Consider the following 27,708-nt stretch of genomic DNA (forward strand, 5'->3'; position numbering starts at 1 on the left):
TTAGACCCCACTGGTCTGGTGGACAGGGTGATGTTGGGTTAATGGCTTGACTGGATGATCTAAGGGGTCTTTTCCAACCTAAACTATTCTAGGATTATGTCTCCTTCCAGTCTTCCTGTGCCTCCATTTCTCTTTGGGAATAACCTCCTCCTGGAAAAGTTGCAGCAGATTGTTTCAGCAGAGTTTGACTGCAGAAGGCGTTGCCAGACAAATTTCCATCTCACAGCTTAGGACTCATCCTCCACACAGGTCCCAGTGGAGGAGCCTCAGGCTCTGCCATCCTGGGGCCTGTTCCAGTGTGTTGCTGTGGAGCCACAGAGCCATGATTCCATTGCATGGAGTCATGGAATATCCTGGGCTGAAAGGCAGCCCTGTCCTTGCACAGACACCCCAACAATCCCACCCTGTGCATCCCTGAGACCCTTGTCCAAACACCCCTGGAGCACTGGCAGCCTTGCGGCCGTGGCCATTCTCTGGGGAGCCTTTCCCTGATATCCAGCCTAAACCTCCCCTGACCCAGTTCCAGCCATTCCCTTGGGCGCTGTCCCTGGTCACAGAGAACAGAGATCGTATCTGCCTCTCTGCTGTCCCTTGGGAGGAAGCTGCAGACCCCGCTGAGGGCTCCCCTCAGTCTCCTCCTACTCAGTTTTCTCCCCTCAAAACTGAAAATACAACTTCTCAGTCACTGCATGCTGTTTGTCTCCCCAAAACAGGTACAGGCTCTTTCAACAACCTCTGTAAGCAAAGCTCTGTAGATTTTTTTTAGGAAAACACAAATGGATTCATCCCTGGGAATGTTTTCCCCATGGAAACAAGATGGTGACGCTGTCATGTGTAAATCAGGACTTAGGTAGTGCTGCTTTTCTTAAATTTCAGCTTTTTTTTTCCTGTGCCTCTGGACATATTTGTGCATATGTTAATAATTTTTTTGGTAGCAATATGCCTGTGCCCCTTGCTGTGCCCGGGAGTTCTGGTTTTAATCAGTTTGTTTCATATTACAGCAGGGCTGTAATGTATTTTACCCTTTCATTACCAATACAGCATCTCACAATGACTTCATCCACTTTAGCACAATTATTGGTCAGAATGCATTATGAATGATAGACAGTAATTACTACTGCTAATTAAAGTATAAACTTTGCAATTACAGATTTCCACAAGATTTTTGGTAATTTTACAAATTTTGAGGTATGGAATGTTCATCCGTTGTTAACAGGTGATGGAAAAAGGACAAGGAAAGAGATGATGGAATTTTTCGTAGCAGTGTCTAATAAATGTTCAAAGCTAGGAATAATTATTTAATTATGTAAATCTTTGTATTCTCAAAGTTAATTCTGAAATGAACATGTCCAGAGATCAAAGACAACGAGGCATCTGAGTGAGCATTTGGGCTTGAGCACCCAAAAAAACCTGAAAATTCAGGATTTTATATCCTGAACTAAAAATTGAGTTGTTAGCAATAGTAAGGTGTGTGGACACACCTCTAGAGGGTATATGTGGGGTTTCACCCCCGGATTGGGATGACCCCGAAAGATGGAAAAGTCCCTCCTCCAGCCCGTGCCTTCGAAGAAAGACTCAGTAGTCTTCTGTTGTCTGTTCTCAAGGTTGTTTATTGTTGGTTATCTACAAGATTCTTCTCCCTGAACTGCTGTGGCCTGTTCAGCAGCTCAGACAAAGGCACTCTCTGCCCTCCCAGGGGCTGGTGCCATCTTTTATATCATATATTACGTACTACATGTTTATGCTTTCTCTCCAATACCTACTATCTATATTGAATGGTGACTTTCTACTCTAGACCAATCTGTGAGTGCCAACACCACCAAAGACATGGAGGTTAGGAAGGAGAAAGAAAGAGGACAGGGCACACCCAAGTCCCTCCATCTTAGATCTCCTGACCCCCATGTACAAAACTTGGACCCCTGCGTACAAGGCTTAAAACCCCCCTGTACAGCACTCAAAAATCCTTCCTTTCACTTCGTGATTATCTCTACTATGCAATCTAAACTTGTGTGTGTATGGCTTGTAATTCTTCATACAGAGTTAGTAACTTGCTCCACGGGCTAAGATCAAAACCCCACGTGTGTCTTTGGCTGCATGCCAGGGTCTCAGAGCCCCCTGCCAGCGGCTCTGGCCATCCAGGACACCCAGAGGAGAATCCTGGGTTCCGACATCTCCCCCTTCTCTTTGCACCAAAAGCACATTTTTGACAGCCTTATTCATGGCCTGCCACATGCACTGAAGAATGCATGGCTGAATGAGCAGAAGAATTACAAGCCTTATCAAAATATAAAAACTATCATCTAACAAATTTTCTACAATATCACTGATTCCCACACCCATGCAGAAACCCAAAGTCTGCAATCTTCTGTGGACTGGTGAAGCACAATGGTTGGAATCTCTGTGCAGTCCACATCTGTGTGTCTTCTTCTCTGCTTGTTGAATGCTCAGCGTTTTCTTGCACTTGATACAGTTTCACATTCTTCACTGAAATCCACCTGTACTTTGTACCTGTTAAAACACAAACAAATCCACGTCCCCGCAGGGACTGGAGGATCCTCTCAAAATCTCAGAGATGAAGAATAGGTCTTGATGTGAAAATGAAACCTTGATCTGTTCTGTTTTGCAAAATTGCATAGAGAAATGCAATACAACAGTAATTAGAAATCAACCAAATAACACAGACTATCAATAACACGTGTGAAATCACACAATTATCAAGTACCACAACATTAGACTGTCATCCCAGAGTCTGCAACAGCTGATGAACCTTAAAACAACAGAAGATTGAAGAAATCATGTCCGGATTCATGTTTCTCCAAGCTCCCTTTCAAAACCAGCTCAGCTGTCATACATGGTCAAATTGCCAAGTCAAAAGGACTTGAATACTTTTTGATGCAGAAAACTTCTGGGTTGATTGTCAATCACTCCACCAAGTAGAGCTAAAGCTTGGCCACAGCTCGAACTCTAATTGGTGAGTATCACTTAATACATTCTAAAACAAAACTCTTAAAAACAACAGTTATGAATAAGAAACCTTAGGATTAGAAATCTTTCACACCATGAGATAACATGATAGGGATTCTTCAAATACAACAAACCTCTTCTTCAGAGATATGAACTTCATCACAGTCAGGATTGTGAACCTGGATCTGGACACTGAGAGTGAAAGAAGTGCAGCTGCATGAAAGACTCATTACCTAATACAATATTGAAACTCAAAAACCTAAGAACTTAATGTTACAACTGAATTCTCTGCTGAATTACCTCTGTAATAATGACTGAAAAAAAACCATGAGACTGGCAATCTGGATAGAAAAGCCCAAAAAACATGTGAGTAGTTAAGAAATCAAAAAACAGGATCCTGAAAAGACATGTGTCTTGCAGATGATCACAGAAGAGATAAAAGATTATCACACAAAGACATGAAAGCCGGCTGTAAATACAATACCTTAACAATACCTTAACAATACAATACCTTAACAATAATTCTTATCACAAGACAATCTTTTTAAAGCATTCATATAACATCAACAACCATCATTATTTATCATTATTACTTATAAAAATTAAAAATAACAAAGGTTACAAACTCAATACCAACAATTCCTAGAACTCTGAACCATTGGGAAATCAGCTGATGGCCCCACAGACTCTTTACATGATGTTTTGTTTCCCTAGGAAGCATTTTTCACAGTAGAAAAACAATAAAATCCCAAGAAATGACTGATATGAAAATACTTATTTAGAAATTCAACCCTTAAAAAACTTTGTTTGACTGCAACATAGAGCTCTGCACTTATGGCATTGTCCATGTCTTCTGCATCTGAATCATGGTCCTCTGGCAAATGCTGTTGCCATCACTTCTGTGGAACCTGCCTGTGGAAGAACTGAACCAATTGCCCCACATAACATCTGCTGCATTTTTTTGGAGTTGATCCTGTTGAAAAACTGGTTAAAGCACTGTGAAAATTCTCAGAAGCTTCTCATCCTGCCCTTGGAAAAGTTTCCAGACCTGTTTTTCCCCAAAAACCTGCCTGGAATTCTGGCTACTGTGGTTGCCTAGCAACTCTGACAGAGCGGTGCCTTGAAGGACATCTCCGCCCTGACCTTGTCCCGTCTCTGCCTGTGCCTGCTCTGGTGTCCACTGGGATCCGCCTCCCCTGGCTCCGTGCCAACGTCCACAACCGAGCGCGCGATTCTTGTCCCGTCTGTGCCCGTTTCGCGTCTACAACATGCGAGCTGCCCCTCCCCGACCAGGTAGGGTTTCGCTCCACCGACACGCGCGCGCGCACTGGCGCTGCCGCTCCGAGAGGAGCATCTCCGCGGATCTCTGCTCAGTCTCATGAGCTCAGTCCTGCCAGCGGCGCTGCTGCAATGCGAGAGCGGCCCCCCCCCGCCTGTCGGGCGGCCGTGTCCGCGGCCGCGCGGGCTCTCAGCATGGAGCGCGTCACGGCACCCTGGGAACGCGCAATCGCCGCGTCCGAGCTTCCCGCCGCCGCTGCCTCTCCTGCCGCCGGCACTGCGCATGCGCGCGCCGCCGCCGCCGCCGCCGCGGCTGCAGCTGCCGCCGCCGCTGCGCCCCCCCTGCCGCTGTGGCCCCCCCCGCCAGCCTCCGCAACCCCCGCCGCCGCCTGTGCGGGTCCCCCGGGCTGCCGGCTGACCGGTGCCACCTCGGCATGGGTTCTGTGCCAGCCGCCGAAAAGCAGCTCCTTCTCCCGTCCTGCAATCTCTCTGCCCCCCATCCTGCCGTCGCCTCTGTCACAGGCTGCAGTTCTGGGGAACAAGCCACAAAGAAGGCAAAATCCCAGTCCTTCAAGCCGCGCTTTCCCGCAACTGGAAGAGGTGTGCCTGGGCACCCTGTAAGTCCTGAAGGTGATAACGATCCCCCCCCCCCCACCTTTTGGTGAGAGTCAGTTCTGTTCCTCCTAATTTCATAACAGTAAACCCCGTCTGCGGATGGCTAGACAATTCCCTCTCTTGCGGATGGCAAGGAGGTATCCCCCCCCCCGACTGGGAGTCATTTCTACTGCCTGCTGATAAAAGGTACCCCCGCGGCACTCCGCGAAATTTCCTCCCGCATTACTCTCTCTGGAACCAAAAGTTTCAAGGCCTTGTTTTCTTTCCCTGTTGCTAAATGATAAAGATGTCCATTAATCTCCCTGAGTTGTTCCTGGGAATATGCTTTCCCCATGTTCTTAGTTTTGACTGTTCTCACCAAGAGCTGAATCAACGCAAGGTCGGTCCGGAGATGGTCCTGGTCCCTGTCCAGCAGTTTTTCAGGCGAGGAATTCCAGACGTACATCTCTGGTTTTCTTCCTCTCCGGGCTGCTCTCGAGGTGATTTTGTCTTGGTGATGTTTTTGTTCCGGGCTCTCTGCTCTCTCTCTCTGGAACTTCGGAGTGTGCCTTCTTTCCAGATTGGGTTTGGAGGTCGTCTGATGGTTTTATATCTTTGCTTCAGTCGTGCCGACCCAGGGACGCCAGATGCGGGGTTTCACCCCCGGATTGGGATGACCCCGAAAGATGGAAAAGTCCCTCCTCCAGCCCGTGCCTTCGAAGAAAGACTCAGTAGTCTTCTGTTGTCTGTTCTCAAGGTTGTTTATTGTTGGTTATCTACAAGATTCTTCTCCCTGAACTGCTGTGGCCTGTTCAGCAGCTCAGACAAAGGTACTCTCTGCCCTCCCAGGGGCTGGTGCCATCTTTTATATCATATATTACGTACTACATGTTTATGCTTTCTCTCCAATACCTACTATCTATATTGAATGGTGACTTTCTACTCTAGACCAATCTGTGAGTGCCAACACCACCAAAGACATGGAGGTTAGGAAGGAGAAAGAAAGAGGACAGGGCACACCCAAGTCCCTCCATCTTAGATCTCCTGACCCCCATGTACAAAACTTGGACCCCTGCGTACAAGGCTTAAAACCCCCCTGTACAGCACTCAAAAATCCTTCCTTTCACTTCGTGATTATCTCTACTATGCAATCTAAACTTGTGTGTGTATGGCTTGTAATTCTTCATACAGAGTTAGTAACTTGCTCCACGGGCTAAGATCAAAACCCCACGTGTGTCTTTGGCTGCATGCCAGGGTCTCAGAGCCCCCTGCCAGCGGCTCTGGCCATCCAGGACACCCAGAGGAGAATCCTGGGTTCCGACAGGTATACATTCCTCATGCTGTACACATGGGATATAAAGGTGCACTGAATATCATATAATGCATTCATAACTACCTCTTATAAATAATAACTGCTTTTCCAATAAAAAAGAGTAAATATTTGCATCTTCATTCTCAGCATATGTGTCAGATGTCCCCCATTGCCCTCACCATGAGGAGTCATTGTCAAGGCAGAGAGAAACGCTGTGTATTTCCACGCCGCTCTGCTCCTGTACATCCTCAGGACAGACACTTTGCAAGTCAGTTTGTGCACCTGAATGCCAGATGGAGAGTGGTGTTAGTGCTCAGGGTTGGAGAACTCTTTGGTTAACAGTGGTACTTAATATAATTAGTGCATTTTACAAATACTCAACAATGCCTTAAGCCTTCTGAAGTCCTGCTCTATATTCTCACTAGAACATTCTAACTTAGAAGCCACTCAGAATTTTATCTTATTTTCTACATTAAGGTAACATACAAAGAGACTTTTTGTTGTTGAAAGCACATAGGGCCAGTCCCAGAACAAGATCAGCTGCAGGTGTTACATGTTAGCTTCAAGTTCCTGTTTCATGACTTCAGTGTGGGTCACTTGCATGTCTTGGGTTGCAGTATCAAAAGTTATTGATTTATTTTAAAATCCCTGCAAACTTTTCCTGGTTTTCCTAGAAAGAAGCCAATAAGTCACAATTATTGTTGAAAAGTCAGCTTTCAGTAGAGTGATCCATGTTCAGCACACTGCTGCTTTTGGTAAATTTTACTCCAGGTGAATGTCAAATGAACACCCTCCTGCTTCAGGAGGGTGTTTTTAAAGAAACGTTTATGGGATGTTCTAGTTGCTAGAACACATAGCTCTCAAGCTCACTCACTTCTTCCACAATCCTTACTTCTTTTCTACAACAACTTTTAAACAGATCTTATCACAGATACCTTTATTTAGATTTCCTGGATTCCGCCAAGCTAAACACAGTCACAGATTTCCAAAAGGTGGACAAAACTGAACTGCCTCAGATGCCAAGTATCTTTGCTGAGCTCATCATATCCAGCTTAATGTGTTAATTCTGGGAAGAATGTAGGATCTGCTTCTCTGCTGGAAACATCCTGAGTGACATTCTGAGCACCCAGAGTGGTGGGGTGGTACTCACCAAGGAGCTTTCCACCCTTCTGTGTGTAGGAGAGCTAAGTCAGCCTGGCTTATTGCCATTGCTTGGAATGCAGTGGGAAGACCCTTGGCCAGCCTTTGTGCTTGTGCTCTTTAAATCTCTGCAGAACACACTGAGCCTGACTTTCTGGTCATGCTGCACATGTGCACTGCATGTTACGTGCTCTGGAATCAGTGAGGGGTTTAGAACTGCCAGAGAAAGCAATAGACAGCTCTCTCAAAAACAGGAGAAAAAAGTAAGAAGTAAGAAAATATGCTCCACGTTGGGTATGAGGTAAATAATTTCAGAAGAGTTACTGCCTGAGGCTCCAGCTTAGCTGAAAGAGAAGGTAAAGTGGACCTGGCACATTAAGAATTTAAAGTTCAGTTTAAATAACTGCTCTTTAATATCAGCTTGGTAATCAACTGAAGGTTGCATAAAAGAGCCCATGGCTCACAGAAAAGAAGCTTTGTGGAAACTTTAGATAAAATTAATAAAATGTCCTAGTTGACTTTTTTAAGTTCATACATGTAAATGTAAAAATGCCCAACTGCACTTACCCTGAAAGGATCATTGTCATCTTTTCAAACTGCCTCTTCAGTTATAACACACAGCTCCTATGTAAAGAGTCTCTCCTGAAGCAATAGTTCTATTTTGGTCAATCTTTTCAGATATATTTGAAATAGGCACCCACTTTTCATGCTATTCTGTTACAACCCTAGAACCAATAACAGTATCCTTTTCCTCCAGTGCATCACTAATGATTTAAACAAGCCCAATCAAACAATGCTGGGACACTTAATATAATTGAAGAAAGGAATCAAGTAACAGCTGAGGTTCACTATGCAAGAATTTATATTGCCTCATATTATGTGAAGGTTCTCTGTGGCTCCTATCTGGTTACCTCTTCAGCAGTGACCATAGGGAGCCTATTTCATGCAGTAATTTTGTCTTCCTTTAATGCTACATAAGCATTAAAACAGATACTTTGCTCTACGTGGTAGCAGTTTATTTTAGTTCATCTGCTTTATTAATATCTGGATATTGAAAATGCTGTGGCTTTATGTAAAACTATGCCATGATTTGTAATTAAAGAATTCTGCTGGCCTAGTGAAGAGCACTTAAACTGCACACCAAGATTGTCCAGGTGGAATAACATGAGAACAGTGAAATTTGGCTGCATCATTCTTAAAATGACTCTCATGGAATGCATTATAGTTATTGTTTGATTTCCCATAGTGTGTCAAGTGGCAAACGTGATGCTGGCATTTGTCCAATAGAAATTAGTGCTCTTGAAACTTTGCTGAGTTATGGTGCAAAAGTCATGGAATCAAAACCTTTCCCAGTTCCAGCAGAGGAAAACACACTTCTTTGTCAGCTCTTTTACCCAGTTCTTCAGCTTTCATCTTCCCTCCTCCTTGTCATGAGAGACAACCTAAAATAGCAACAGGATACCAAGCTAAGAGACTGAGGCACAGGGTATGTATTTTCTTCATGAAAAACTGAAATCTACCCTGAAAACTGTGGAATAATAGTTAAGGCATGCAAGTGATTTGCTTATCTGAGATTTTTCACATACACAGGCACACACACACACAAAGATAAGCTGAATACTTGACATCCTTGCTGAAATGAAAAATGCGGGCATCTTTTAGGAGATGTGTGTTGGATGGCTGTGGACTCATCAAGACTCATAAAAATGAGATAAAAACAGCACTTGGAGTCCCTCTTAGTTATCTAATGGTGGTGAGATGTGATTTTTGGGTGAGTGGGAGTCTGGGCAGGGCAGGGGATTGTTGGGCAGGGTCTCTTTGCTCTCTCCAGGGTGCTGAATCCCATGGGTACTACTCAACATCCTTTGGAAAGGGATACATCCTCAAGGTATGGTACCAGTACACAAGCTGTTGTGCTTTGTTGGTTTTGTTTTGGGATGGTTATGGATGTCGGTTATCAGTGGGGTTTATTTTAAAAGAGCTACCTATTTTCTTCTGTCTGGATGGTCAAAAGTGGCTAAATAGCTTTTTAACCAGTCAAAACCAGAACTAGAGATTTTCAGAATAAAATTTAGGCCCAGGTGTTTACAATGTTGATGAATTTTCAAGAAATGAAAGGACAGGTGTTGTAGGAGCAGGCAGACAACCTGACCTGAAAGTTGCTACTAGTTCCCCCTCTAATGATCATGTGAATTTTTTTTTTAAATTTTATTTCCATCACACAGATAGAGTTTATTGGAGTCAGCATAACAACAATAGTTTTGATCTTACTTTATGATTTAGTATTAGTTTTATACATTTATGGTAATTCTAAAATATATACATTCATGATATGCATCATATTATTTTCTTCACATCACGACTGTTAAGAAGTTTGGGCATTTCTTGAGGAACTTGCATCTTCTGTTCATTTTTCCAATAAAATATTTTAGTTTTAGTTTGAACAGAGAGGAAAAAACCTTCATAAGTGCAGGAGTCAGGTTAATTTCTTACAGGCATTCTGTCATGGAAATGAGAGATTTATGGAATTCTTAGACACTACTCTGGGTCAAGCAGTCAGCCTTGTAGACTGTCTATGTTAGTACAAAAATAATGAAGCACTGCCAGCACTCATAAAAGGCAATTTGTCACATCATATCTTTCCCTGTGTGGTAAAATGCTACAATACATAGCACTTGGCAAACTTTTGGAGAGAATGGAAGCCCAGTGTCTCAATCTGGACATGCACCATCTTTCCAATACCACAGTGTACAAGTCATGATAATCTTAGTTTACGTTCAGCATATCCCTGTGAAGGAGAATAATGGTGTTCATGGTGCACATTAAATAGACTGCCAAGTGCTCCACAGACAACTGAACTGTGTAACAGATTGGCAAGACAAATATTGCCCCATTGCAGTCCAAAAAATAAAAAAAAGTATAGGGGGTACTGTTAAGTGAACTCAGAGCTGAAGCTCCATTTCATGATTCTTAATGACCTTTGATTACAGTCCCTTGTAAGAGCCCAGCAGGCTGGGAAGCTGAATCAGAGAGCAAGGGCTGGAGTTTTGCCCCTTTCAAGGCGTTTGGGTACCACCAGCTGGAGCCACAAAACTCGCTGGGTTTGTGCCCCAGTGTGATCACTGTTGAGATCCCACAGCTGGCCCAGGGGGCTGTGTGGCACTCAGCAGTGCCCAGCTCCTGGCTATCAGTGCTGGCAGTGCTGCAGCTCGCAGATCCAGAGCAGATCTTCAAGAGCACTGGTGCAGAGAGCTTACGTCTGGAGAATGGAATCTGGGATGGACAGAGGGGCGCGGGAATGTTTTCCAAGTCTCATCTATTATTTACCCTTCAAGATATTTTCTAGCATTAAGGCTTCCATATTATCTGTCTCTTGCATGACTCATTAACACTTTCCTTCTAAAACACATCCCCCAGAGGAGACAGTGATGGGTGGTGCCAGTGGTGCTGTGTTTAGGTTTGTCTCTGAGAAGTGTCTCCTCCTCAAGAAGGGGCTCAAAAATTCATCTCAGAGCCAGACATTTCTCGGTGCCTTTCCATCCTGGCCTTCTGGTTATAAACTCCCAGATCTACTGCTAAATGCAGTGCTGTTAGGGTGAGGAAGATGTGCTCTCTGAGCACAGGGGTGGCACCAGGCCCACCAAAATGAAACACGTGAAGTGAGCCCAGCCACAGAAGTCACGTTCCTGTATATACACAGTTGCAGGAAGCTGTGTGCATCTCTAGTTACCAGTGAACACTTCTGCATTTAGACATCCCTGAAATCATGCCTTTGATGTAGGTTGTAAATTAGTGAGGTGACTAATTGCCTTTTGAGGTTTTGACCCAAAGATGCAATATACTGCTTTTGGGGGGGGTGTGTGAAGGAATGAGTTCAAGTCTTCCACCTCTCAGTCTATTAAAATCTTATCATTAAATCATCTTTTCCTCAACCAAGAAACAGGAGTCAGATGCGCTGGTTTCATTTCTGCTGGGGTTTCAAACCTGCTGCTATTATGCTGAGTTTTTGCATTTGCAGTAAAGCTGGGTATTACTATTCCCTCAAATGAAATTTATTTTTAACCTTAAAATATCCATGAAAATTACTTGTTGATTGCTTGGTGGTTGGTTGGTTGATTGCTTGGTGGTTGGTTGGTTGGGGTTTTTGTTTGGTTTGTTGGGGTTTTTTCAATTATTTTTCCCCTCCATATTTGGCTAATTTTGTAGAGCTTGAGTAATGACATTCAGGAGAGGTCAGAGGTGAGGAGAGATGGAAATTTTTTCATTTAGCAAATTACTGTCTGGAAAAGTTAATAGAGCAGAGAGTATAAAAGTATGAATTGATGCAGCAAGCATTTCAGGAAGAAGCAAAAACCTGGAGAAGGATTTTTGTGGCTCCAGTAAGATATCAGTTCTCCATGACAACTCACCTGCAGTAGTGCATGGAATAATGTATTCAATTCTGTGCACAGGGTAAACTGAGCGACACAGCATCCAAGGCAAATGTTCTGGATGGGTTGGCTTTTAGATCAGACTACATGTATCATATATCAAGAAAAAAGAAATGAACTAAAAGGGTTTGGGTTTGTTTTTTTTGTTTTGTTTCTGAGTTTTAGCAGTGATATGGAAATATAACTAGGAAACTAAGAAATAACTTTCTGGAATAATCTTTCCAAAGAAAGAGATGCCTTAGCCCCATGAACAATTATGATAAAAAGTGAAGACTATGTGCAATGGCAACATTCTCCCACTGATGATAACCATGGGGTGAAACCTTTGTTCCATTCTCAAATGCCTGGCTCTGGAAAAGTGGGAAGCTTAAGTTTGGAATGTTGGCATTGCAGACAACAGTCTAATTTCTGTTACAAGAGGGAGGAAAGGAGAGAAATAGCAGTATTCGCTTTCTCCTTCCTGATTAGAAAGGTCAACAATAAAATGCAGAGATGGATGCTGGAATGGTTACGTTTGGGATTCTCTTCCTCCCAAATTAGTATAAAAAATTACCTGGAGCTCAAAAGGGCAACAACATGAGAGAACCCTGATTTTCCAGTACATGATGTAACAATGAAGCGCTGCTTTTGGCTTTGTCAAAACTTTGATGGAAAAAACCCTGAGCAACTGAAGCTGCTGTTTAGATTTTCCCAGTATGAAAGGAGGATGCAGAGCTTCCAGCTTGCCACAGGCATCACCTAATTCAGTGTTTAAAGTAAGAAAAGGCTGCTTTTAATGCATTTGCAATGAAGTGTCTACAGATAAGAAAAAGACTGGGAGGGAAGTTAAGCTGTTGCTTGTGATTGCTGGTTTTGACAGCAGGAAGAGACAGAAGTAACTTCTCTCTGAAATCATCCAAACTGTTCCCGATTCTTTCTGTGCCTTTTGCAAGGGCAGCCATATAAGGCAGCCCAAAGGGAGGGCCCCTGCCTTGCTCAGGGTGGGACTTGGGGAGCTGTGGGCAGAGCCGGGCAGCAGCTCCTCTCCGGCACCTCTCCAGGGACTCCGCGGTGTGCAGCAGCTGCCAGGAGAGGGATACGCCTGGAGAAAGTAGGTGCTGTTTGCCAGCTGCTTTCAGGTTTTTCTGTGCCGTGTCTGTGGGATGCCGTGTGTGGATGGAGCAGCCCAGGAAAGGTGTTCCAGGCAGCTGTGCCTGCAGCTCTGCCTAGCCAGCCTTGTCCAGGCAGCCTCAGCACCCCAGAGTGAACGCATGTTCTTAGAGGTGCTTCGCAGGGACCTGCTGCAGGCTGACTGGGATGATGGGCTTTGTGCTTTAATGTTTGCACCCTTTGTTCATTAAGAGAGCTGCTGAAGGAAGGGATGTATTTCTCTCTTTGCACTAGGACTGATGTGGAAATGTGAACTGATGCTCACCTTTCCATGAGCGGTGTTAAGAAATGAGCCCTGTGTAGGAAAGGCATGTTAAATTGAAGACATGTAAATACTTTGTGGAATATCTCGGAGGGCTCTGTTCAGATATACTGCACTGGGAGTTCATTCACTACACATGAGGAGCTTTAAGCAACAGCAAAAAATAGGCTTAATTTAAAAAGGGGGGTGTGAAGGCTGAAATTGTCTCTCTAAAATATTCTACTAAGGGCTGAAATTGTCTCTCTAAAATATTCTGCTGAGGCTAAAGTAACTCTGAATGTGGGGTGTAAGAAATAAGGCAGTTCAAAAAAAGACATCCACTCTCAGTCTTACAAAATTATTAATGTTGCTGCTAAGAAATTGCTGCTCTGTATTAGCAGAAATTTAATTCTGCTTTATGAAATACATATTGATCTAGAAGAACCCTATTGTCTTTTCTATTTTGTCTAGGTACTTGTTTGAGAGTAGCAAAATTAGCTGCAAACATGAAAGGGCATGGAGAAAATTGAGGATCAGGCCAGGAGTGTTTGATCTTTCCCCTTGTAGCAATATTAACCTCCCAGTATCAGTTATCATTAATGGCATCCTCCTTTTTACACCTGAGGAAGGTTCTTCCAGAGTACTGTGGACTTCAAGATCGGGTCTCATGAGGTGACTGAAATAATTTATTTAGGTCTTAAATTCTTCCTGTAATATTGATGCTCTATATGCATTCTTCTGAGGTGTAGGTGTTGAAGTTCAAAGCCTCATTCAGGTGTGTTTTCGGCAACACTTCATTTCTAATCACTTCAAGAACTGCTCAGCTTAAAGTAATCTGGTAGGATCAGCTCTCTCTGCTGCTGCACGAGTGTTGCACTGTTTAAATAGTTCTAGGCTTTCTTCTTAACAATGTAATTTTGAAATTAATTTTCTTTCCTTCCTCCAGAAGTCTCAACCCCTTTCATTTCCCAGACTCCTGTTCCTGTTGTTACTGTCTCATAGGTTTTTCTGATTTAATTTCAGAGGATGTGAGTGACAGCAGGTGACAGGCTGGCAGCTCACACTTGTGTCACAGAGAAGCTCCATGATAACAGCACAAAGTCATCTTATCAGCTGCTGGAGAACCTTGGGCATGGAAGACATCCAATCCCTCCTTCATGATTTTAAATATTGATCAGAGACAGCAGTACCTGGGTGTTGCTGCAGGATGTCCCGTGGTGGTGCAGAAACTGCTGCGTACCCGGTGTGTAACCACCGTGGGCAGGATCAAGGCTCCACTCTCCAACTGAGCGCTCTGAGCGGAAATAGCAAATCTGCAGCGTTGTTGGAAATCAGGGGGAGCCTCAGCACCATGCAGTATTCTCCTGTGGCACTGAATCCAGAGCCCTCCATGGATAAGGGAGCCGGGATTCCCCCGAGCCCCGGGGAAGGCACAAAGGCTGCAGCCTGCTTAGACAGTGGAGCTGGCAGGGCCCGGACCACGGAGTGCTTTCAGAGCCAATATCTGACCAAAACCAGCACCCAGGGACAGGTCTACAACTTCCTAGAGAGGCCCAGTGGGTGGAAGTGTTTTATCTATCATTTTGCTGTGTAAGTACCTACATTTTCGCATGATCTTTGGTGTAAGAAAAATCTGAAACTGAGCCAGGAATCAGTACTTGATCTCCTGTGCTCAAAACTTCTTCCATGAATAATCCTCTCAAGGCAGTGGAAAAGCCAGTTCCTCAAAGAATCAGCTACTATATGCACTATCATTTCCAGAGAAGGCTTTTTATTCTTCAAATGATCTTTGTTTTCAAGGATGGACATGTATATTTGGTATTTCTGAGGACAAGTCCTCTGTGCTCCTGGCAGTTCTGATTGCTGATTGAGCTGCTTTACACTGTTCCAGCTTCAGACACTGCAGTTTTCAGCAGGAGATGTGGCAGGTCCAGCTGTGATCAGATACATTCTGCTCTTTTAAGTTTGTTTTGCTCATGTTAAAGAGCCAAAACAAGTAATTTGTTAGACAAATATATAACATTACTAATTTGAATTGATTTGTAGTCATGAACATGAAATGAGTACAAACTTAGTGAAATGTTTTTCATTATACCATGTATGTAGTACTTGCAAGGAGGCTATTAAGGCTTCCATTTACCCTTGTAAAGCAGTGGTTGATATATTAATCCAGCTGTTACTGTTTTCTTTGGTTGCTTATGGTATCTGTCAAGCTTAGCAAGACCTCAATTACTGTTCTGAATGCTGCTTAACAGAAAGATAATTTGTTATCTTAGCTGTAGAAAGGGTCCAGTTGTGCTCTCACTGAGACCAGAGCAAGTTTTCCTGGCCAGCTGAGCCAATAGGCCTTGCTTCTATTATAAAATTAGCATATTTCCTAAAGAAATGCAGAGTGTTGAAATTACACTGTTTGTCTGAGATAAACTATGGCCTGATTGCATTTTGGGAAAAAAAAACATTCTGAGTGACTGCAGTCAGGAACTGCCCAGAGAAATATATGGCAATTATAGGGATGAACCCTAATGCTTCTATTTAGCATAAAATAGATGGTCTCATTAATACTTGCTTCCTTTCCCCCTCAATATCATATACATATTTTTGAAAGGATTTTTTTTGATTAATGGAATTTCTCCTAGCAAAAAGATAAATCCTCTTTCAATGGCTATGCTTATAGCATGCTTTATTTTTAAGGACTAAAAAGATGTGATTTTTGTAGATTTAAATATATAAATAGTCATGATTTAAGCCTAGTTGAGACTACTAATCTTGCTAAAATTCATTTGTTTCATCATCTGTGTTGTTTTTATCCACAACTGAGATTGACCTTTTATATGCACTTTTTTCTTCTTAAATGGACATTAAAATAAAATAAAAAAATCTCTACACCCCCTCAGTACTAGAAAATTGGAGAAAATACTGGTAATACCAACAGCAACTGTTTTTTTAAGGATTCCTACCATTTACATGAAAGAATATGTAAATTGAGTGCTCTTAAAAGTTATTTGTCTTTGAGACTCCTAGAAAGGAAACATTTGAAAAAGCTTTTGGCAAGCATTTTGTCTCAAGGATATTTTTGCTAATAATTATCCCAGTAACTACCTGATGTGTTCATTTAAATAACAAGTTTCTGTTTTGGAAAGAACATGCCTTATGAGATTATATATCATTGCAGCAAAACATTGTTAAAAAATAAACTACTAATCTAAAATACACTTAATTTTATAATTAGAACAACCTGTAATTTCTTTTTAAACAGCTTCCCGTGTTTTATGTGTGGCTTTGGAGGTAACTTAAGTGCAGCTGGTTGATGGTGGTGATTATGACTATTTTCCTAACAAATCCAAACTTTCAAGTACATGGCTGGTGTTTCTGTAGCCTGGAGGAGCTGGATGTGCTCCATCCCTTCTGTCCTTCATGTGCCACAAAGATCAGACAATTTATTTACAAACTTGGGGGAACTTTCTGTCCAAGAGGGAGTGGAGTCTGTTCTGATCTGGAGTCAGTTCTGTTAGAAAGAACCTGACTTTCCAAAACCAGGCAAGGTGAGGGAACAGCAAGTGCTCCAGGAGGTGACCTCTTCTCATTCTGAAATTACCAAGATGATCACCTATAACACTTGTAGAAAGTTGCTTTTAAGGGAATAAGCTCAGGGTTCTTATGGAACTTTATAACAGTGGTAGAAAAGGGAATTATTTTTGCCTAATTAAATCTAGTTGTATTATTTTAGTGGAGTTATTGGAGTTTTAGTGGAGGTTGAAATTAAGGTTTCAAAACAAAATGTTTGAAGGGGTGAGTGGGTTTACTTGAGAATCCCTCCTGCTGGTCTTGAAAACCTTCTCATTTGGATACTTTTCTGATTTAGGACGGTGAAATACTCCACTTCCAAAAATCCCAGTAGAGTAGAGGATTTCACTTTGCAAGAGCTGAGGGCTTGAGAAGCAGCTGCTCCATGAACTGACAATGTATTGATCCAAACCAAGCAATTCCTGTGGCTGTCTTAGAGCCTTGGGCTGTTGGAGATCACCTGTGTTAGAGCCCAGCTATTTGCTGTGAGGTCCTCAGTCCAGAAAAGGCAGAATGTGCCTGGCTTGGATTAATTTCTAAACTCAGCTTTGCACTTGCTTAAATCACATCCAAATGTCAGGTATTAGGGTATAACCCTCATATTTTGTTTCTTGAAAGAAAAATGCGACGTGTATTCATGATGAGTTATTTATGGCAGTGACCTTACTTGGCAAACCTGCACATTTAAATCATTTAATTGCAGGTGGAGTCTTACTTATGTGATGGATATATTTCTGAAGCCTACATCCATTTAGTGACTACTGGAATGGCTCCACTGTAGGCTGGAATGTTGTGTCCACCTGGCTGGCTGTCACTTATCACTGTTCTGTGAGCCACAGAGGCCACCTTGTGTCAGCCCGAGGTGATGTCGCAGTGTGGGTTCCAGGCAGGAAAGCCCTGAGTGTGCCCACGATCCGTGGTATTTTCCCCCTCAGTTACACCCTGCTCACTGCAGTCCAACCCCCTTTTCGTATCTTTTCCATGCTTCCTCTGGAGCATGCAGGGACTGCTAATTTTGGTCTTTTGTGCTGCTCTTGCCTGGGTAGGTGAATTTTTCACTTAAAAAGACAGAGACTTAGAGGGAACCTGGGTTCCTTTGGACTAAGAAGTGAGGGAGCAGGACAACTGGCTAACACTGAGCGTGGTGAAAAAAGGAGAAAGGAGAACCTGGGATTGAGATGCTAAGGTCCACGTTGGTTTGTGGTGGAAGCTGAGACTGGTGCCAGTGATGCTGAAACTGGAGGAAAACAATACAAGAGCAGAGTAGCTCAATAACAAAGAGAATCTGACTTAAGCAAGAGGCACAAAGGAAAGGGGAAAAACAGGTTGTGGAGATCAGAAAGCTGGATACAGCCGCAAAGGGGACAGCTGAAAAGGGTCGAGAAGCTCAGAGAGCCACTGGGAGGAAGAGGGGTGGGACATGACAGCTGGGAGCTAGGGAAAGCAGTAGTGTGGAATTCATGATGGGACAAGGAACCTTTCACCCACAGGCAAGTAATTTGAATCTTGTCCAAGTCAATAGTTCAATAGAAGAAGAAGCAGTGATGGGTGTGGGAGATACAAAAGGAGCTGTTGGTCCCAGTCCAGTTCTTAGCAAATGGATGTCACATCACTCCTGGAGTCAGCACAGCTGGAAGGACTGCTGTCAGGCACTGGAGAAACCACAGGCTGGCTGGGAGTGGAGGCAAGTCCAAGGCAAGAGGGAGGTCCAGGACAGGGACTCTTAACTGTGTTCTCAGGCCTGCCATTTTCTTGCTGTGTAACCCTGCAAAAGCTGAAGTGAGAACTTGCAGCTGTTCCAGGTCACTTTGTGCTGGTTTGGCCATTTGTTAAATGAATGTTAGACCTTGCTCTCATTCGAAAGTTAGACCAGCCTTTGTATCCCATAACCTCTTCTGGGCTGAGGTGAGCTGATCTAACAGCTCATTGCTAACAAGCCAGCACGGGTTCTGCTCCCCTCGTCCACCTCCAGCACTCAGCTTGCTCCTGCCAGCTGTAGCTGTCCTTCGATAGTTAAACTTGGAGTTACACTTGGATAGCCAGTTCAGCTTCTGACACCAGCAGAAGCCTGCCCCAGTGGGAAAGAATGGATGGTCTTCTGCTAAGTTAGCACTGCACATTAAGCACCTTGAAACACTTCCCCACTCTTGTTTTCCCAGTGGATCAAAATTACTTGAATTTCACATAAAATTGTGCACAATAATTGCGAAGTAACATTGCAAATCATCTGGCAAGTACTGCAGACCACCTGGTTCAACTGCAAAATATTTCATAAATGCAGATTTGGGGTAGCCATAAAGTCTGCTCTGCAGGCTGCCCTGAGATTTCTGGGGAAACAACTCCTCCAAATGGTGAGTTAGAGAGGGTAGTGGGTGTTGCTCCAGCATATTCCTATGGGATGCTGCCTGTCTCTGGGAATTGTGTGGTAGACAGGGAAAATGTCTTCCCTAGAGTATGGTTTCCCAAGAGCTGGCATGGTGGTTTACCAATGCCAAAAGGTCTTGGTGCCCCTCTGTCACCTTCCCTTCTTCTCTTCTGGACACACATTTCTTTTGCATAACTCGTGTTTCTTCTGGCACTCACTGGAGCCCTCCTACGCTTCATCAGCTCCCTGTAATGGCAGGAATCTAGATCAGCAGGAAATGAGGAGCTTTTGGGACCTTAAGGAGTTGCAGCATGTCAGCAAGTGGTCTAATGGGGCTGCAACCAGCACTAACACAGTTGGCCAAGACTGGAATGGAATGAGGCAAAGTTCTCTTTTTCTTTTTCTTTTTTTTCCCCACCAGAGAGCTGTGGTGTGGGCTCAGTTTTATTTGAAAACATGCCCTAGATTTTCTTTGTTACCCCTCTCCTCCTCCAGACTGACTCCCACAGCTCCTGCGAAGAGAAGCACTTGTGTGCTCACACACACACTCACACACACACAAAAAACCACACACACACAAAAAAAAAGCACACACACACACACACACAAAAACACACACACACACACATACACACAGAGGTACCTGTTCCTGACAGCTTGTTAAAAAAAAAACCAAACAAACTCAACTGAACAGTTACTGCTGAATAATTCAAAGTGCATGATCCTTACAAAAATGAACAACATCAATAGTACCATGGACTTAAAACTTCTTGAGGAAAGTACAAAAAGATCAAAAACATGTTTATGAAAGGGGGGGCTAGCCAGCAGAGGGGTTTTTTTTTCCTTTAGAAAAGATTCTGTGTACTAATGTCTGTGTCACTGTGAGTAATGCATAAACAAGTGAATTCAGATTATTTGGACAAATTAAAAATTGTATTTTTTTCCTATTATTGTTTCTCCTCAGACTTTGCTTTCGCAGTTTGTTTTTACTTCCTCCAACTCCATGTAAGAAAGGCTAGTTGCATTCTGTTAATGAAATTGCAGAAGTTCAGAGCCACCATTCTGGCTGATACTCCGTTTTTGTTTGGCATACAACTGTTGCTGATGTAAAGAACTTTAAAAGGCAAAAAAATGTAAGGGTCTAGTGGTTCCATTTAATGGGGCACTTGCCTGCATATATTTTGATTCTTTGAGTGTAGCAGCTCTTTAGTGAACTAAGTTAGCACAGTGTTCTCCAGCTCCTGTTTTTATCTGGAAATGAAGCATATAACCCATTATTTATAACTGTTTATCTCAAAGGGACTGTCAAATTCCCATTTCTGTCCTTTCCACAATTATCTCTAGAATGCAAGCAGATTTTTTGCTTTTTCCAATGATGTGATTGTAATATGACCAACACAAGCAACAACTAAAGTTCAGAGTAATTATAAGCACATGGCTGCCTTTGAGATTCTGGCTTTGACCTTGATGTCACAGCTTAATTCTGGACATGGTGTACTTTTATGAAAGTAAGGCCTATTATTATTATTATTATTATTATTATTATTATTATTATTATTACTCATTACTTACTGTGTTTAGAGTGTTTCTTACCAGCATAACAGTTACTTATTTGTAATTTTATATAGAAATGTCACTGACAAAGTTTTCAGTTTAGAACTACAATGGCTACTTTTCATCTATGAACTAACTACTGAGAGGTACTCAGCAGATGTCTCTAATGACAAGCTTCAGGTACCAAAACAGGAACAGTATTGAATAGAAGGAACTTAAGAACCCCTTATTCATAAAAGTGGGAAGTTCCTCTTACTGCTTAGAGTTGCATGGATGAGATGGTGGAATGCCTGAAGTTGCCTATGAAGGTTCACTGATATTGAAGAAAATTTTCATTAGGGTTATGTAAAGTTCCGGGATTTGGTTGTTCTAAAAATACATGGGGGTAGTTATTAATTTTTAACCTCTCTTCCTAAGGAAATGAGGTTTCTGCAACCACCCTGTCTGAGCATGTCTGTCTGAAAGGGCCTTACCAAAAACCTTTGAGCCAGCTGGCGAGTTCCAGCTAACATGGACAGGGGATGAGGCATGTCAGAGATACCGTGCTTCTTCTCATTTGGTTAAAACAGACATTTGTCTAGAGGAGAGAGAAATTAATATCCCCAAGATGAGAACACTTCACTTTGAGGTCCTTTAGATTGTTTGGCACCAAGGAGTCTTTTCAGGAGAGAGATGTTAGGAAAGCTCCTAAGGAAGAACTTGGATCCGGGAGTGCTTTGTGTTAGGCCCTCGCCTAACCACAGGGCACAAAGCCACAGCATGAGTAAGTTCTATTTTCATTTTTTGAATTATTGATGACTTTTTCAATCATTTCTTTAAGAAATTCAATCCATCTTATTCTAGAAGCTCAATTTTGTAATAATCTGAGCAATTAATATACATTAACATCTGCCCCCACTGGCTAATGTTTCTGTAGTGAAAACAAATACTGCAGCCTGACATTGCTATGGTGCTGTTGATGGAATTTGGTTATGCTTTTGTGGAAAAAAAAACCAAACCCTTTGTTCTTACAGAAACCAGCAAAATAAAAAGATATTCCTTGGTATTAATGTTGCAGTTGTTCATGAACTTGAGGACTCCACGTGGTACCAAATTCAAGAAGAAAAGTGATGATCAAGCTGGCATTAATTCAGTGGATGTATTTTCGCAGCAACATTATATATATTTGTTCTTTTCCTTTCCTTCTTCTGAACCCAAGAGACATTATTTAATGTGAGTACTATGAGGAAGCTGGTGTTGCATTTTGAATGGTGGTTGGAATTTCCTGTTCCCTTGGAGGGGTGTCCTAAATCACACGCCAAAACCTACTGATTTTTGTGTTAGAGTCAAGGTTGGTGATAAAAGTATCAGAATCATCAACACTGAAGTCATGATGATGGACTGTTTTTGTCACTGTTTAAAGAACTGACTATGTCTCTTCTAGAACGTCTTAGCTGTAGAATCAGAATGGAAGATTGCAAGACATGCAAAGATAAAAGCAAGAGAAACACAGAAGCACAGACGTCAGTGGAAGATATGGGAACTCAGTGGAATCAAGGAGCTTAAATCCCAGGAAAGGCAGGGCATTAAATAAAAGGTTTCAGTGCTGGTGATTGTAGGGGATGCATGAATGCAATTTGTCATTTCTGAAGTACTGCCAGATAAACTCGTAGAAAAAGCAAAATCCAAATCCTAGTGCTCTTCAAAGAACAGCAATTCAGTTAGGCTGTCAGATGTTTGGAAATGTGAAGTGCTCATTACTAATGGAGCTGTGGATGTTTTATAAATAACATCCAACAGCTTGGGTCAGTAGATCCAGAAAGCTGGTTTCACATGGGAGATTTTTTTGTAGGGTGTGTGGCTCGTGTTGTGGTTTGAACAACATTGGTTTTAGCTGTTGATCCAGCCCTGTTTGTGATGAATTCTGTATATGCATGTAATTTCAGTATTTGTAAGTGAAATTTTAAATTCCCTTGGTGTTTTAGAAATACTGACTTATTATTTCTGGTAGGAACCAGGAAGGCAACTTAATGTTATGTGCAATGGGGCTGTTGGGCATTACTGGGTGCAACTCAGAAGAGACAGCTGAAAACAGATAACCTCAGTATATCCATGCAATAGGTGGGATTTTCCTTTGGTTGAGGGCTTCAAAACTCTGAAAATATTTTATTCTGGGGTAGAAAAAAGAAAATCAGGTATCGCCAAATTCTCTGCTAGGGTGTGCTCCCTGTTAGTAGAGTCCAAAGCTAGGTAGGTTTCTATTATAACGTGTCTGACTCCTTCTCCACTTCTGCTGAAACCAACACATTCCCAGACTATTTCTAATTTTAACATATTGGTATTTTCAGCAGAATAATTGTCCCTTCACCAAATTTTCCAACCAACTCTAATTTGTGTATGATCCCATATGGGTAAGCACAAGACCTTTCAAAGACACATCAAACTTCAGGAGCCTGGAAACAAATTTATGAGAGAACTGAGGGACATCAAAACTTGCCCACAAAGGCACGGGGACAACCTCCTCTTCATGACCTAGAAACTCCTTTGGATAACAAAAATATGTAAGGACCAGGAGTGAGGTTTTATTCAGACCAGCAGGAATGTTTTTCAGAAGCACATGGCTATTCAACATGAGACAGTAGAGTCCCGTTTAGAAGGAAGTGTTTCATTCACTCAGGAATGAGAACATGCACTTTTAGAGTAGGAAAAAAGAAAAAATGCTCTCCTTCATTTTCCTGCCACAAAATGACCAGTTAAAATAGAAAGCAGCCCATGCTGCTAGAGCCCCTCAAAGAACTTTCTGTTTGCTAAACTCATTTATTGTCCCTAACAACAAGCTGACTTAGAGCTTTTGGTCTCCTTTAGACAACTCTGTAGTCTGTCATCCAGTAAAAAGCTGAAACTCCAGTGGGTGTAGTTGCACATAGATTTATTTGGACATACTAGCCTAAAATCAGTCATTTTTTCTTTTAATTTAAGTCCAGCTGAAGCAACTGCATTTCTTCTCCCCTACTGTGGTAGTAGGCTGAAACATTTTGGCTTAGTTTCTTAGATTCATGGGACAGTTTGGGTTGGAAGGGACCTTACAGATCATTGAATTCCACCCCCTGCCATGGGCAGGGACACCTTCCACTATAGCAGGCTGCTCAAAGCTTCTGGAGAAAATAGCAGATAGAATAAAGGATTATCTAAGGAATCTAGAAGGTAGGGTTTCCAAGTACTTTCAACTGGAACATGTAGAAGCCATTTGCAGTTACCCTCTCTTTCACAGAGTGAAGAAAGGCACAGTAGCTCAATTTTGAGGAAGGAACAGGACCCACCTGGTTGTGTTAAAATCATCAGCAACCCACGGTCCAGGACTCTCAATTCTACAGAGCATGGGTTTCAATAGCTTTTCCATAACAATTTTTGTTGATTTGCTTTCATTATAGAGCTCATATTTTTCTAAAAGTGTTTTTTTTTTCCTCTTAACAAAACTTTGCAGAATCAACAAAGTTTGGTAAAGCCCAGAAGGCCACAAAGCTAGTGTTTTGTGCTTGGTTGCCAAGGAGTATATCTCTGACTGTGAATTTACAAGTTTGTCCCCTCCCCACCCATCCCTTTTTTATTGTCCAAGAGATAACATTCCCACAAGCATCTGGTATATCAGCACTTCAAGTGCGCTTATCTGCAGGAGATAAACACAAAGCCCCACGTGCACAGTTTTTGCTAGAAATGGAATTATTTGCTGCAAAACTTAAAAGGAGGAATTATGACTACTCCTCCTTTAAGAACTTCTATTAGGCTTGTCTTCCATGGAAAATAAGTTTGTTACAGCGTGACCTTTGAAAGGTTCACCTGGAGAAAGTGCTTGACATCATTTTGCTCTCAGTGTTAAGTTAACCTCCTAGTTCCCAGTGTTTGTAGGCTTCAGTGAAGTGTGCTCATGGTCAATAAATCTAATTTGTCCCTGGCTACAACAGCAACAGAAACATGTTTCCAGTCACACCAGCTACTCTCCAAAAAAAAGCAAAGTTTAGGAGGACCAGGACATAAAGAAGCACTAATTTGCAGCCTTTAACAGGACTGCCTGTTTAATCTGGTTAACACATGAGACAGATTAAAGGATGATGGTCTAAAAGCATTGATGAGAAAGTAGTTGTATTTTTGTGTATACCTGAGGCTTAAGGAACTGAGGAGAACTCAAGAAATACTAAAATTTCATTTACATTAACAAGATGTCTCTTAGGAAAGCGTGACATTTCATCTTCTGTAAGTGTGAACGATGTTACATGAGAATCTGAAACCAAAGGGGAGGTTCTCAAATACTCCTGTTTCCTCTGATATGTACCATATTTTTTTTCTGATCAAAGAGAGAATGAGGAAGAGTCTGCAAATAGGTGATTTGGAATAAATTTCCATCTTCAGAAAAAAAAAGTTGGAAAAGAAGGCCAGGTGTTTTGAGAGGAAATACTTCACTATTTTTAGTGAAGTAGCTTTCCCTTTTGTAGCTTTATGGCACAAAAGGGAAAAAAGTATTTGCGGAAGTAACAGCTCAGGTTGTGGCTTGACATCCTCAAGAATCACAGAAAGAATGAAAGAGAACAAAATACTAGAAAGGAAAACCTCAGTTCCTTTAGGATAGGAAAGAGTAGACCAGCTCTACTAGTTGGTAATTATTTATATCTCTGATTTATTAATCTTCCTGCCTTTAGGAACTGAAAAGATGCCAGCGGGTGAAACTGTTCTCTGTGGATGCCAATAACTCCCTGCAAGCAAGTAAACAATCACACCCTGTTTTCTCACCCTTACAGCACAAAGAATTGTCCTTTGCAGGAGAGACTATTGATAGCAGAGGCAGCATGAGGAAGCCAGGCTGGAGCTGGTGGGGAAAGGGAAGTTGCCACATGACAAGCTTTAAATAGCTTCATCCCAAGCCAGCAATATGAAACACGCACCCATCCACTAGCCTTACTTTTAGGAATCCCAGAAATCCCATCAGAAACATGTAGGGACACCCAGGATCTATTTGGCACTTGCCAACGAGTTAACACTGGTAGACTTTGCCATTGCCTTTGAGGGACAGCTTGTCCCTCTAACCAGCACCTGCAGTGAGACCCTGAGACAAACCCAGAGGGATTCAGGGAGGAGGAGCCTTGCTGGGGGTTTGCCTGTGGCACCACACATCCAGCTCTTTCCAGGAAATTTGGCACTCACCCAAGCTTTTTTCCTCCGGTGTGTCAGGCAGATCTACTTCCATGTTGGTTCCAGAGTAGTAATTATGTTTTTCCATTCCCTCTCACTTCAGCAGGTTGCTGTGTCCCCATGGAGATGACAGCCTGCCCACAGCAGGGTTTTCTTTTTGTTTTGGGGTGTTCTTTTAATGTTTGGGGTCTTTCTTTTTTGGTTTGTTGATTGGGGGTTTTGTGTGGTTCATTTTGTTTTGTTCTTTTGTGTTTGTTCCTGTTCTTGATGCCCTTGCTAAATCATTAATCTGTGCTTGTCTTTGACTTTGTCCCCACTGCAACTGAATTTGTACTCAGCTCATGTGAGCTGCGCTTGCTATTCTTTGGGAAGGAGTGACACTCACTGGCCAGAGGATATAGTGCCATAAATTAAGTGAATTTAAAGGGTCCTTTGAATGGCTTTAGTGTGGGATTTGGAAATAGGGAGGAAAAAAAAAAAAGAGACTCTCAATACATAAAACCAGGAGAGAAGGTTGTGGAACTCATAAACCATGAGAGTGTGGCTGAGATCTGTCCTGAGCTAAAGGTGCTGTTACCCTTGTAAAATAATAAGATGTATTATTTGGATCCCTTTTCTCCTCTATTGTGGATCAGGATAGGTAAATATTGAAGAAATGCAAACTTGATTCAGAGACAATGGTATGTGTAGAGCTCTAACCACTACTTAAAAAATCTGTTTCTTAATGGTGGCTCTAATCTTCTCAAATCTCCACTTGTGGTTAAATAGTGTCAGAGTCCTTCCAGAGCAGATGAAAGGAAGCAGGACCATTTGTTTTTATAACTTCAGATCCCGTTTTAGACTTGAAGAGGTCAGCTGTTGTCTATGTGGCAGAGAAACAACTGTTTCTCCTTGCCTGTGTTGGCACATACTTGCAATTTCCTTGCAGTGTGTGAATGATCAGACCAAACATACCAAAGAATTGTTTTCAGTGTTCCTGGGGTTTCTAAGACAGTCTAAAACTCTGAGCCACTCTAAAAAGAGAAAAAGGAAAGCTGAAGGGCTCCATAGATATCAACATTGTCTCATTTTCCCTGGTTCTAGTCATGGTTTGAACATGCTGCATAAAGAATATTGGCTCAGCCTACCCTCCGAGGTAACAAGGCAAACACATTTTGGGGGTTTTCCATATCCAAGCAGTTCTTTGCAGTAGATTTTCTATCCTGTATCTGTCTCTCTTTGTCTATAGATATATACATATGAAGTACATCTGTGAGTAAATAAGTGGAACCGGCTGCCCAGGGAAGTGGTGGAATCACCATCCTTGGAAGCATTTGAAAAATGTGTAGATGGGGCACTCAGGGTTTTGTGGCAGAGCTGGGATTGTCGGGTTGTTGTTTTGACTCAATGATCATTGATCTTCCAAGCTAAATGATTCTGGGATTCTGTATCATGTGCTCCTTTATATCTGTGTGTACACATGACTGCTGAGCCCCCAGCCTTAGGTGGAAAAACTCTTGGGGAAAGACCAAAAGCACAGTGTGGTCTGTGAGAAGAGAGGGAAAAGCAAGAGTGAGAAACAACCTCTGAGCACTGAGGTGAGAGAAGCAGGAGAAGGGGGACGAGGTGCTGCAGGTCCCAGAGCAGAAATTCCCTGCAGCCCCTGGGGAAGGTTTATCCTGAAGGACTGCAGCTCGTGGAAGGGCCCACAGTGCAGCAGGGGAGCAGGGGAGAAGAAGGAGAAGGAGGGAGAAGGGGCAGAGACGAAGTGTTGTAGTCTGACCACAACCCTGCATTCCGTACCCCTCTTTGCTGCTTGGGCATGCATGAGGGAGGGAGGCACAGGAGCTGGGAGTTAGGGAAAGGGACATTAGGGGAACGTGTTTTAGTCTTCTTCCCCACGCTTTGTGTAGGATTTGAGGTTTGTTCCTGTCAAGTTTTAGGAGATTCCTATATGTCTGCTCTGTAGCCTGTG

The 27,708-nt window shown here is 42.6% G+C and overlaps 1 protein-coding gene and 1 long non-coding RNA gene across 7 annotated transcripts in view; one reads left to right on the forward strand and one right to left on the reverse strand.

The window, feature by feature from the left end:
- Window positions 1-6,265: 6,265 nt before the first annotated feature.
- Window positions 6,266-26,003, reverse strand: LOC119708307. The gene is made up of 3 exons (XR_005259031.1): window positions 25,767-26,003; window positions 8,633-8,730; window positions 6,266-6,430 (listed from the first exon to the last, which is right to left on the reverse strand). It is a non-coding gene; the product is annotated as an uncharacterized LOC119708307 (long non-coding RNA).
- The window catches only part of LOC119708305 (potassium voltage-gated channel subfamily KQT member 1-like), a 417,378-nt gene continuing 402,289 nt past the window's right edge, over window positions 12,620-27,708 (forward strand). For 5 of the 6 annotated variants that reach the window (XR_005259030.1, XR_005259029.1, XM_038154526.1 and 2 more), the window contains exons 1-2: window positions 12,620-12,808; window positions 14,132-14,698. Coding sequence is in view for 4 of the 6 variants with exons in the window: in XM_038154526.1 (XP_038010454.1) it covers window positions 14,316-14,698 (383 nt within the window). In the remaining 2 variants the exon portion in view is untranslated. Of the gene's footprint in view, window positions 12,809-14,007; window positions 14,699-27,708 lie in introns of those variants that run through there. The other variant, XM_038154527.1, reaches the window with a different exon arrangement.

Source organism: Motacilla alba, chromosome 1A (genome assembly GCF_015832195.1).
Source record: "Motacilla alba alba isolate MOTALB_02 chromosome 1A, Motacilla_alba_V1.0_pri, whole genome shotgun sequence".
NCBI lineage: Eukaryota > Metazoa > Chordata > Aves > Passeriformes > Motacillidae > Motacilla > Motacilla alba.